Source organism: Pleurodeles waltl, chromosome 4_1 (genome assembly GCF_031143425.1).
Source record: "Pleurodeles waltl isolate 20211129_DDA chromosome 4_1, aPleWal1.hap1.20221129, whole genome shotgun sequence".
Taxonomy (NCBI): Eukaryota; Metazoa; Chordata; class Amphibia; order Caudata; family Salamandridae; genus Pleurodeles; species Pleurodeles waltl.
In genome coordinates, this window is record NC_090442.1 from 179071139 (window position 1) to 179084071 (window position 12933).

The window sequence follows — 12933 nt, forward strand, 5'->3', positions numbered from 1 at the left end:
TGTATCTACAGCCAACACATGCTACGAATGGAGTATGTTACCGTATAAACATCTATTTGTAGCATGCAGTGCAGCATATTCGCATGCACCCTTCTGCTCCCAACAGGTTTTAGATGATGTTGAATACGCACATAAAATGTGACCATGTTCAACAGCAAACACTAACCTAGCAGACTGTACCCACACTTCCCGCATGGTATGGAAAAAAATTACTATCTTAAGAAAAGAGCTGTTGAACATGTGAATTGCCTCGAATAGGGGGAGATATGATGTATGATGTCGATCATAATAGACTTCATTTAGAAAAACAAATTGCAGAGTGTGGGTCCGACCCTAGGTAGCAGAAGTGTGCTTAGCATGTGAATCTGCAGCACTGCACGCTATGAATTGATGCTTACATAAGTAACATACTCCTTTAACTTTGTAAGGTTGCATACAACCTGAACAGTGGTCAGTAGTACTCTGACCCTTGTGTAGGAGATACCACTATTGTTTCTAGATACTTGACTGTCATTAATTTTATCCTTTTAGTTTGATCAGTGATTGCTTTCCACAGTCCTCCAAATCATTGTAATTCTGCCTCTGTCAAGAATTATATTATACATGCTTGTTAAGATGTGCCCAAACTCCTTTTTTAAATGCCTTCCGTTTCACACTATGAATCAGGCACCTTTCCTGGTTTTGGGCCTTTACAGAATGGGCAATCTTGTGAATCTTAAAACCAGAAGCAAAAATAGGTTTTCTGGAAGTTAAATAAATGCTCCCTGCATGCGAAAGGGGCTGGATAGCCTCTTTTTCCATTGGAATTTATTTTCTAACTATAGTTGCCTTTTAAAATGAAAATAACTTAATTTCAGTTATTGCTGTGTGCAGATAGACTTAAGAAACGTTTTTGAAAGATACCCGTTTGTAAAGTTGGCCCCAGGGTCTTTCACATGGTGAGCCTATTCACTGGCATAGATGAAGGTTCTATTGATTGGCAGCTAGGCGTGCAAGTAATTAACATTTCTTCACAGATGAAACCCAGTGACTACATCTATAGTTCATTTCTTTGTGGTTACAGTTGGCATGCTTATTAGAGAAAGTAAATGAGGAAATGCTGAAGGCAAGTGACGTATTCATTGGATTTGTGGTTGTACTGGATTGCAGTGTACACTACCTTCATTTAGAAGGCACCAACATATTAGAGATTGCATGGTATGAAAGTACTAGGAAAAAATGCTTTTGGCTCTTTGTGTAGTACTGTTATGGAGCTACTGGGACATAATGGACTCATGTTCACAAAGTTAGATATTTACAATGGAGAGTGGAATTATTTGTAGCAGAGTAGAGTTTCTAAAGAGGTCTATTTTTTCAGGTTCTTTGGTTATTGAGGAAAATGATGTCCCACAGCATGCAACTCCCATGGAGGTCCACAATCTGCAGGCACAGAACACTGCTACTCAGAATGCCGAAACACAAGGATCAACTGCTAACCAGCTATCGAAGTTCCCCACACAGATCAATTTGGCACAGCTTCGCCTGCAGCACATGCAGCAGCAGATCTTGGCCCAGAGGCAGCAGGCACAGCGTCGCGCAGCTGCTGCAGGTCCTCCCCATTCCATGGGGCTCCAGAGTCCAACTGGGCCGCCACACCCTATGGGGCTTCAGAACCCTAGAGTTCAGGGCTCAATTTCTCATCAGCCTTCACCATCAAATCAGGTACATTTGTTCAAATACGTTTTAAGGTTGAGAGTTCTTTGTGCACCAAATGATTGATTCAAATATTTGAATGCTGTTGAAAGAGAATGAATGCACATGGTGGTCTACGTTCCTTAAGAAGTTGATTTGTTACTAAGTATTGTTTGAACAGTTAGGTGCTGATTTGAAAGCTAAAAAAAACTAAATGGTCACATAAGAATGGTGATAATAAGACTAAACTAATTGTGTATATATCTTATGTAAGACAAGGGAGCCTTCACTACCTGTATAAATGCCCTTCTAATTTCATTATTACAGTCTAGTTGTGACGTTTCTAGTCATCTGTAATTACATAATGACGTTGCTGCTCAACTGTAGTAACCTATTAGACATGAGCTGTGACAGCTTTATGCCTACTTCCAGCAGCTAAGGTTAAAAGGCAGGCCACATAGCATAATTACAGCTGCAGTTTAAATTACGAAAAGGAGAACTGCTGATTGTTATTTTTTCAACAAATTACTTGCAGCTTTTTGGTGTTTATTCTTGCACTACAGATGTTGCTTTTATTCTTCGTGTCTGTAAAACCATACCACCTCTTTCCTGTGAGAGCAAAATACCAAGGGCTTATGCAGTTCGTTGGTCCAGGATTCATACTTCATAGCCTCTGCATTGCAGTTTACTTCATTTAGATCATTGTTGGATAGAATAACTTTGTCCTCGTTTTCAAATTATTTTATTTTGTTTTGCTAACCAATTTAGGCTTGTTAATTTTGGCATTTTACATTGCACAGACTTAAACCATTTCTTCGTTACTGATCTAGTTCTGCTTCTCTTCATCAAGGTCCCTCGTTTGGTAAATTACCAGCATATGAATGCAAAATCTAATGGACCGATGCTTCCCGTCCAGCAGCTGAGATTCCCGCAAAACATGCCAAATCCTCAGAACATACAGGCTGTTCAAAATATCCAGAATATGCATAATATACAGACTGTGCAAAACATGCAGAATATGCAGAATATGCAGAACATCCAGAATGTACAGGCTGCACAAAACATGCAGAATATGCAAAGCATTCAGAACATGCAGGCTGTGCAAAACATGCAAAACAGCCAAAACTTGCAAAATGCACAAAATATGCATGCTATCACACGACGAGCAATGAGGCCCAACCATATGCAGATGGCATATTTGGCACAGCATGGCATGAAACAGGTAATATTTTATTTTGTAGTCTTTGATTAGCAGTTAATCACTTACTTCAGTCAGCAACTTTTCTCGATTTAGAGGTTCTGTAGATGATTGCCCCAGCTTTCCAGGGAAGCATTTGTAGCCTGAGACCAGCAGGCTAGAGCTTCCATCATACCTATGTTAAATTCACCAGGCCCTGAAACGATTTGTTTGATTGAATCTATTGTTTTTGTAGCTGCTCCTGTAAGGGTTTCATTTTCAGGTGTACAAGATGGATCATATTGATCGTTGAGGACATATTGCCCAAAAGCTAATTGGACAGACACAATACACACAGATTGTTTTTTTTTTTCCTCCAGAGCCAGTTCCTAAAGTCTTTGTTGCTTGTCTTAGGAAAAGTCTTTGTTTTTGGACAGTATCTAGTGTTGAGGCCCAGGAACAGTATCTTCTTAGACGGAGGACTTGATGATCTTTGATAATTCACAAGGAGACTTAGTTTGTGAAACAACGTTAGGCAAGCCTCTGTGACCTTGAATGCTTGAAATGTTGTTGGTGCTTTTATCAACGATTTGTCGAAGTAGGGGAAGTCCTTCCTGAAAAAAGCTGATTTGAAGCCAAATGCAAGAACTCTGAGTGGGTGGGAATGCAAAAGTATGAATCCTGTAAATTCAGAGCTGTCGTGCTGTGGGTGAGGGTGACCACATAAAAGGATTGTTTCCTGAAGTGCTTGTTTAATTTCCGAAGGTCTGTGAGGGATAGACACTCCTCTATTTTCGTGTTTAGGAGGCGAAACCGAGAATAGAACCCTGTTCCTTGCTGAGAATGTGGGCTTTTCTCAATGGAGCCTTTGGTTAGTGTAGCTAGCACTCCCTTCCAAAGGAGTTGGAGATGAGCTGTGATCCCTCATTTTGGTGGAGTAGTGGGCGGTGTAGGAAAGCTGTCTCTGTATTTACTATACCAAAATGAGGTGTAGTGTACACAGAGTCCAGGGGTTCCCCAGAGGCTTAACAGAGGCTAAAGTAGATAATACTAATGCTCTCTTTAGTGGTAGTGTGGTCGAGCAGTTATGCTTATCAGAGGGTAGTGCAAAGCATTTGCTCTACATACACAGTCAAATGAGGCACACAATCCATGACTAACTCCAGGCCAATTGTTTTTTATATAGCAAAAATATATTTTGTTACTTTATTACTAGAACCAAAGGATCTTTCTTGCAGGTACAGTTGTAAGCAAGTATCTCACATATGTATCAAATGTACTTTGTTTGGATTTTGTAGATAAAGCAGTTTACAAGTAATTAACACTTTTCAGTTTTAAAAGTTGACAGTCCAATTTTTCATAGGAATCCTTGGGGGAGGAGAGGGGGTGGGTGGGAGGGAGTGTTAGCACAGAAAACAGGTAAGTACACGACTTACAATTCCAGTCTTCACAGGTTATGAAGTCCACAAGTCAAAGTTTAGGCTGACACCCAAAAGTGCACCACCAGCAACATGGGGCCTGCTGGGTGCAGAAGTCAAAGTTGGCGTGAGGTTTACAGTGGAATCCTGTGAGGACTGGGGGTGCACGGTAGAAAGCAGATTGCAGGTAAGTACCCGCAGTAGGAAAGTACCCTCTTTTTAGCATTGTTACCCCCACATTTTGCCTGCTGTCAGTGTGTTCGGACTGTTTTCCCTGGGAGGATCCCAGTGATTGTGCTCTCTCCCCTTTCATTTGGTTGCTTAGGACTTTGCTCAGCCCACAATTGGCATACTGGTGCCTCATATAAGTCCCTAGTATATGATACCTAGGTATACAGGGCATTGGGGCACCAGCTGTTCCTCGTAGGCTACAGCATGTACTGGGCCACCCATAAGAGCCCACGCAAAATGGGTCTGCAGGCCTGCCATTGCATCCTGTGTGAAAAGGTGTATGCACCCTTTCACTACAGGTCACTGTAAGTCACCCCTATGGCTTGTTAGTGATTTTCCAGCACCACTGACCAACTGCATCTCGACCACGGATGTGAGACATCACTTGCAGCACTTCTGGGACTCCTTTTTGGCTACTGTGCTGCACTGCGGACCTTCTTCTTCCACCATCGACCTGGTCCTTCATGCACAGAAGTGTGGGTAGTGCGTCCTGCCACAACCGGGCACTCCAACTCGAACTGGACTTGGTCCCCTCCCTTTGCAGGTCCTCTTCTGTCAGGCTCCATCTTTGGTTATTCCAGTCTTTTCTGGGTCTTGCACAATCCTTTTCCAAAGTCCTCCTGTTGGTTTTGGGGAAAACCAGATACTTAACTCTGCTGTCCAGTTCACTGGGGGGCACTCTGGGACTCCCCTCTTGGGGTCCCTAGTTCCTCCAGCTCCCTTCTACTGATTCCACTTCCTCGGGTGTGGGACTGCCTTTCCCATTCCACTTTTTTAGCATATTGTTTGTCTCTCTCATAGGGCCCGCACTGTTTGCTATTGCTTTTACCAATTCTTATTGATTGCTATGGTATTTACTGATTGATATTGTGTATATAATAGTGTTTTCCTACCTCCAGATGGGGTATTGCCTATACAGTATTTTAGTATTCGTGTATAATAAAGTACCTTTATTTTTTAAACACTGTGTGGTTCTTTCATGTGTGTGGGTGCTGTGTAACTGTAGTGGTATTGCATACGCTTTGCATGTCTCCTAGATAAAACTTGGCTGCTCATCCACAGATACCTCTAGAGCAGTGGTTCCCAACCTTTTCATTTCTGTGGACCCCCACTTTAACATTAATGGAACCCAGGGACCCTCACTGAATCCTCATTGGAATCCAGGGACCCCCGCCTGAGCGTTTAGTGGAAGCTGGGGAATTAATTTGTCAATATTTGTTAATATTTTTGAACTTTCTAAGCTCTCGCAGACCCCCTGAGAAGGCTTCGCGGACCCTCAGGGGTCCCCGGCCCACAGGTTGGGAACCACTGCTCTAGAGAGCCCTGGCTTCCCAGACACTGCCTACACTTCAATAATAGGGAATACCTGGACCTGGTATAAGGCGATAACACCATAGGTGCTCACTACACACCACGCCATCATGCTACAATGGTGGTGCAGCGGTGGGATAAGACACTTGCAATTGCCTTACCACTCTGTCAGTGGTCATTTTTGGACAGGAAAGACCATTACTCGCTGTTAGATACACACTACACTTAGTTGTCAGAATTTCTAGTCTCCTAAGTTTGGGTAAGCTAGGGGGTCTTAGCAAAGCCCTTGCTCCAAACTTTCCTAGGGAGCCTAGTTAGAGTAGTTAGGTACACCTACACCTCTCTAGCAAGAATGGCTTCAGTAAAGCACAACTCTCAGGCCCCAGACTCTCACTATGAGGGTCTTACTTTCCAAGAGCTGAGAGAGATGTGTGCCTCTAGAAAACTGAAGATAGGGAGACATCCCTATAAGAGTCTGCTTCTAGGGTTACTCTTCCAGGATGACGAGGACAATGCAGGTAGCCAGGAGGAGGAAGTAGAAACTGACCCTCCAGTCCTAGACAGGGTGGATTTAGACTATACTGGGGAAGGTCAGGAAGAAACTGGGGGACACCACAGTCCTGTCAGGAGCACTGCAGGTAGTGAGGAGGCGGCTTATGTTAGTAGGCCCACCTTTGCTCCTAGAGGGTTGGTCCAGAGAGTCCCCAGGATGAGGGATAGGTCCTCCTCTGTCAATACTCATGTCTCCTCAGTATCTGAGGGGACCCACTGTTCCACCTCAGGGGAAAATTCCTTATACAGGGAGCTTAGTAAACTGTGGTTGGTGTAGGTCAAGCAGAGTCTGCAACAGCAGCAGCTGGCCCTAGTTAAGGAGACATTGGCAGTGGAAAGAGAGACACAGGGTTTGGGGTTAGCACCCCATGGAGGCAGCAGTCTTAGATTTAGAGACACCAGAATCATGGACGACTCCTATGATTCTAGGAACCTGAGCAAGATAGTCCGGCCTTACAGGGTGAAAGATGACATGTACAAATGGTTCACTGCTTTGATGAGGACCTGTAAAGTTCAGAAGGTCCCCCAAAGGTAGTGTGCAGCAATCTTGTGGCTCTCCTTCTCTGACAAAGGCAGAGACAAACTCCTCACTGTCAGAGGGGGACATACAGACAGTTATACAGCACTCAAAATGCACTGTTAGATGGATTTGGTTTGACCAGGGAAACCAAAAAGGAGTCCTCCCAAGATTGGGTAGATTTTGTGGACTTCTCAGTTAAAGCTCTGGAAGGCTGGTTGCATGGGAGCAAAGTGAATGACTACCAGTGCTTATACAATTTGATTCTAAGACCGCACATTTTGAATAACTGTATATCTGATCAGCTGCATCACTACCTGGTGGACTCTGATCTGACCTCACCCCAAAAATTGGGAAAGAAGGCAGACAAGTGGGTCCACACATGGGTGAGATGAAAAACTCACACGGACTGACTTCAAAAAGAAGGAAACAGGTAAGCTTCAGGATAAGGGTGGGGACAAAGATAAAACTAAAGAGTCTTCATTATGCCCACAAAACTCCTCTGGGTGTGGCAGTAAATCCTTTTCCCCTTCCTCAAAATTAAAAAAAACCTTGGTGCTACATTTTTTTAAAACAAAGGCCACAGGGCAAGAGACTGCTCCTGTTCTAAGAAAAGCACCAAGGCCCCCATCCCTACTAATACTACTACTACTCCTAGTGCCCCTAGCAATAACAGTAGTGGTTGTAACAATAATAACAATAGTCTGTCCAAAAGTGTAGATGGGCCCATCCTTGGAGACTGTAGTGGGATCTGGGCTAGTCAGAGAGACCACTGAAGATGTACCGGTCTCAGATTTTGGGGGGGGTGGGGGGGGGGGGGCATTGATTTTTGCCACACTAGCTGCCTGCCCCCTTAACATGGGTAAGTGCAGGCAGCATCCCTTAACCAATAGTGTTGAGTCTGAGGCCTACATGGACACAGGTGCCAGTGCCACTGCCACTAGGTGACTTGATAAACTGGGGGTCTACTGAGCTGCACCTACTTGGACACACGTACCAAGTGACTGATGCTCATAATAACACTCTGTGCCACCCAATGACAATTATTGACTTTAGCTGGTGGGGAGATGGAGGGTACTGGGCCTAGAAAGGTTGTAGTGTCATCTGATCTGCCTGGTAATTACTTGAAGACATCAGCTTGGGCTGAGGTGGAATTGGAGGCCCATGCAGCAATGGTGGGCATACCTTACCAGAGCACAGGCCAAGAAACAAATGGAACAGGAAGCCTTAGAGCCTGGAAGAATGACCCAGGATGCTCCTAAACAAAACAGCAGAAAGGGTAAAAAGTACCACCTGCTCCAACCTCCAGTGGGGATTCAACTCCTGAGGGAGAATAATCTACTCCTTGGGTGGAACCTACTCCAGAGGAGCTCAAAGCTGAGACAGTTGAGCTCTTGGGTGCTGGGGGTGCACAGGGAGGAACTCTGTGTGGAACAGAACACCTGTCCCACACTGGAGAGGTCAAGGCTGCAAGGTGCAGAACAAAAGGCAGGGGATGTCAGTGGCACCCATAAGGTGTACTGGGAAAACAGCCTCCTTTTCTCGGAAGCGAGGGACCCTAAACCTGGTGCCACCAGGAGACTGGTTATCCCTCTGAATTTTAGCGAGTTCCTGTTGACTCTAGCACATGAGATTCCCCTTGCAGGCCTCTTGGGACAAAGCAAAATTTGGGACAGGCTTGTCCCTCACTTTAACTTGCGCCCTACATTTCTGAAGACACTACGGAGTTTTGTCGCTCCTGTGTCAGTTGCCAGCTAGTGGAAGACAGGTGGCACTCCAGAGTCCCCTTTAATCCCACTATCAGTGGTTGGGGTGCCTTTTGAGAGGTTTGGGGTGGATATTGTTGGCCTCCTGGACCCTCCCACAGCCTCTGGCAATAGATTTATACAGATGGAGGTGGACCACACCACATGATATCCAGAGGCCATTCCTCTTAGGAGCACTGCCGCTCCAGCAGTGGTCAAAGCCCTCCTGGGACTTTTCTCAAGGGTCGGTTTTCCTAAAGAGGTGGTATCAGCCAGAGGTGCAAACTTTGTCTGATTACCTGAAAGCCATGTGGAAGGAGTGTGGTGTCACTTATAAATTCACCACTCCTTGCCATCCTCAAACAACAAACAAATGGATTAGTTCAGAGGGTTAATAAAATTCGTAAAGTCATGATAATGGGACTCTCATAGAAACTTGCCATACTGGTGCCCCCATATACGACCCCAGTATATGGTACCTAGGTACCCAGTCACTTCCCTGCATCTGCAGGCAACGACGTCCGGCTACGTGGATCCTGCATCACAGGTAGTGGTGTGCAGTAGTCCCCTGGGTCCTCTCTGCCCTCTCTACATCTTGGGAGACGGTAAGCCCTTGCTTCATCTTGAAGGACATTACCCCTGTGCACCACGACTCTTGCAGCTACCAAGTCTTGTTTACTCCTGCTTCAAGAGATGTTCATGTTCTGTGCAGCTCCGCCCCCCAGCACTTCTCCCTAACGATTCCACACCCTTGGTGGGGGACTGTATCTTGCATTCCACTTTCTCATTATATGGTTTGGCCCTCCACTAGGGCCATTTCTATTTTCACTAAGCATTGCCAATGCTTGTTGCTTCTATGTTTTTTTTTTTTATTGCTACTGTGTATAAACTTAGTGTGTACTTACCTCCAGTCAGGGGGAGCTGCCTATAAGTATTCTAGTGTTGTGTTACTTTAATAAAGTGCCACACTGTGTGGTTCTTTCATGTGTGTAAGTGCTGTGTGACTGTAGTGGTATTGCATAAGCTTTTCATGTCTCCTAGATAAGTCTTGGCTGCTCATCCACAGCTACCTCTAGAGAGCCTGGCGTCTAGACACTGACTACACTTCACTAAGAGGAGGTACCAGCACTTGGTATAAGGTGTAAGTACTTTAGGTACCCACCACACACCTGACCAGCTTTCTACATTTGTGGTGCAGTGTTGGGATAAGCACTAGCAACTTCCTTACCACTGTGTCACTTGGTACTTTCCACAGGAAAGACCACTTACTAGCTAGGTATTTACAAAAACACCTAGTTTCAGGACATAGTCTCTAGGGTTTGGGTAAGAGGGGGGTCTAGGCATAGCCCTTGCTGCAAACCTCTTTGAGAGACTAGAAGTTAGGGAGGTTAGTCTAGGAAAGTACCATCTTTCTTGGCATGTTACCCCATTTTTACCTGTATGTCAGTATGCTTTTGCCTGTCTCACTGGGATCCTGCTGGTCATGACCCCAGTGCTCATAGTTAATGGCCTAATGTGTATGTTTGTGTATAGTGCTTGACTGTGCCACTGAGGCTCTGCTAATCAGAACCTCAGTACTTATGCTCTCTCTGCTTTTAAATTTGTCACTATAGGCTAGTGACTTCATTTACCAATTTAAATTGGCACACTGGACCTCCCTTATAAGTCCTAGTATATGGTACCTAAGTACCCAGGGCATTGGGGTTCCAGGATAGCCTTATGGGATGCAGCATTTCTTTTGCCCCCCCCAACACCACCACCACCACCCCCCAAGGAGCTCAGAAAACCATTTCACAGGACTGCCACTGAAGCCTGCATGAAATAGTGCACACACTATTTCACAGCCATTTTCACTGCAAGTAACTTATAAGTCACCTATATGTATAACCTTCACGTGCTGAAGGTTAGGTGCAAAGTTACTAAGTGTGAAGGCACCATTGCATTAGCAAAGGTGCCCCCACATAGTTCAGGGCCATTTCCCGGGACTTTGTGAGTTTGGGGACGCCATTACACGCGTGCACTACATATTGGTCAATACTGTTATCTAGTAATCTGGTATTGGGGAGCCAAGTCCATGCATCCTAGGAGCTCCACCATGGACCCCCTGACTGCCAAACTAGCTCTCTGAGGCTTGCACTGCAGCTACAGCTGCTGCCACCTCACAGACAGGGTTCTGCCCCACTGGGGTCTGAGCAGCTCAGTCCCAGGAAGGCAGGACAAAGCATTTCCTCTGAGAGCAGGGTGTTACACCCTCTCCCTTTGGAAATAGGTGTTACAGGCTGGGGAGGGGTAGCCTCCCCCAGCCTCTGGAAATGCTTTGAAGGGCACAGATGGTGTCTTCCTTGCATAAGCCAGTCTACACCGGTTCAGGGACCCCTTGTCCCCTGCTCTGGCGTGAAACTGGACAAAGGAAAGTGGAGTGACCACTCACCTGTTCATCACCACCCTAGGCCCAGAGCTCGCTCCTCCAGTCTGTCCCCAGACTTCAGCCATCTTGCTTTGCAAGGTGTGGGGGCACTCTGGAGGGCTCTGAGTTGCCAGTGCCAGCAGGTGATGTCAAAGACCCCTCCGGATAAGTCCATACCTGATAAGGTAGCCAATCCCCCTCGCAGGGCTATGTAGGGTCTCTCCTGTGTGTTCTCTTCAGATTCTACTTGCAAGTTTCCAGCAGGAATCCTCTGCAACTACTACTTCATCCTCTGACCTCAGATCGACCGCAGCCTGCTCCAGGGACCGCTGTAACAGCAACAAAGTATACACAAGGGATACTTTTCTTCTGCAACTTCAGCTCCAGCCAGCAACTGCAACAGTTTCCACGGTGTGCACGCTCTGAGGACTCCCTGTTTTTATCCTGCACCAGAAGGACCGAAGAAATCTCCTGTGGGGTGACGGAGTCACTTCCGTGCTCATGCAGGCACCTTCTAAGTCGACGACCGGTACTCTAGACTCCTCTCACAGTGATGAGCGTGCTCCTGGAAACACAGAGGGTGGATCCCATCGACACAGACTGTCCTGAGGTCCTGCTGACGCAATTTGGAGGAGGTAAGACCTTGCCTTCCCTGAGAGCGACAGTACCGTCGTGCACCGCGTCTTCTTCACCTCCTGAGGCCTCTGTGCACTATTTGCAAAATTCCTTCGTGCACAGCTTGGCCCAGGGCCCCAGCACTCTATCCTGTGACCCTCAACTCGCTGAGTTTGAGGGACCCTTCTTTGCAGTGCTACACCAACCGTGTTTTGCACCTCCTTTGTCCCTGTGTCCTGGGACTCCCGTGGGTGCTGTCTGGCATCCTGAGGGCCCTCTAAAGTGCTGAGTGCCCCCTCTTCCTCCTCATACAGAATTGAGGCCCCCAGGTCCCTCCTGGGTCCAGCCAGTACCATTTTGACGCAACACACAACTTTGTCATAACGAAGGCTTGTTGGCGACTTCCAATACGAAATGACGTCTGCATCCATCTTCACATCGTGGGACAACCTTTGCATCATGCAGGAACCCGCTGGCATCTTCCTAGGGTGCATTCCTGCAGTCTACGTCCAACCGGGGACTCTTCTTTTGCACCCTCTTCTGGTTTGGCAGAGGCTCCTGCCCTTCCTGGAACTTCTTTCGACTTTTGGACTTGGTCCCCTTGTTTTGCAGGTCTTCAGATCCAAGAATCCAGCAGTTGTTGTTTGCAGACTTGGTTGGTTATTGCAATAATCCCAGACACGAGGCGTAGTGTGTTCTAAGGAAACTTGCAATAGTTTACTCCTGCTTTTCTGGGATGGGGTAATTTACTTACCTTTGCTGTATTCTTACTCTCCCAGCAATTCTTCACACACTACATTTGTCTAGAAGGGAATTTGTGATTCGCATTCCACTTTCTTAGTATATGGTTTGTGTTGCCCCTAGACCTATTTTCTGCCATTGCTTTCTATAGTATTTCCTATTGTTTGCACTATCCTATGTCTGATTACTTACCTTATTTTGGTGTCTAGTGTATATATTGTGCATAATACTTACCTCCAGTATGAGTATTGTCTCTAAGATATCGTTGGTACTGTCACCCAAATAAATACCTTTATTTTTGGTAACACTGAGTATTGTCTTTACTTGTGTATAAGTACTGTGTAAAGACAAGTGGTATTGCATGAGCTTTGCATGTCTCCTAGTTCATCCTAAGCTGCTTTGCTATAGCTACCTCTTCTATCAGCCTAAGCTGCTAGAACACTACTACATTTCACTAATAAGGGATAACTAGACCTGGAATAAGGTGTACGTACCCACTGCAAACAAGGCCAGCCTCCTACAGTTAGGCACACCCTACAACACTCTAA

At 45.8% G+C, this 12933-nt stretch overlaps 1 protein-coding gene across 1 annotated transcript in view; it reads left to right on the top strand.

Annotated features, from left to right (window-relative positions):
* TRIM24 (tripartite motif containing 24) overlaps positions 1-12933 on the top strand; it is a 659378-nt gene that overhangs the window by 196739 nt on the left and 449706 nt on the right. The window contains exons 9-10 of the mRNA XM_069227983.1: positions 1358-1701; positions 2522-2893. Coding sequence (XP_069084084.1) covers positions 1358-1701; positions 2522-2893 — 716 coding nt within the window. The remainder of the gene's footprint in view (positions 1-1357; positions 1702-2521; positions 2894-12933) is intronic.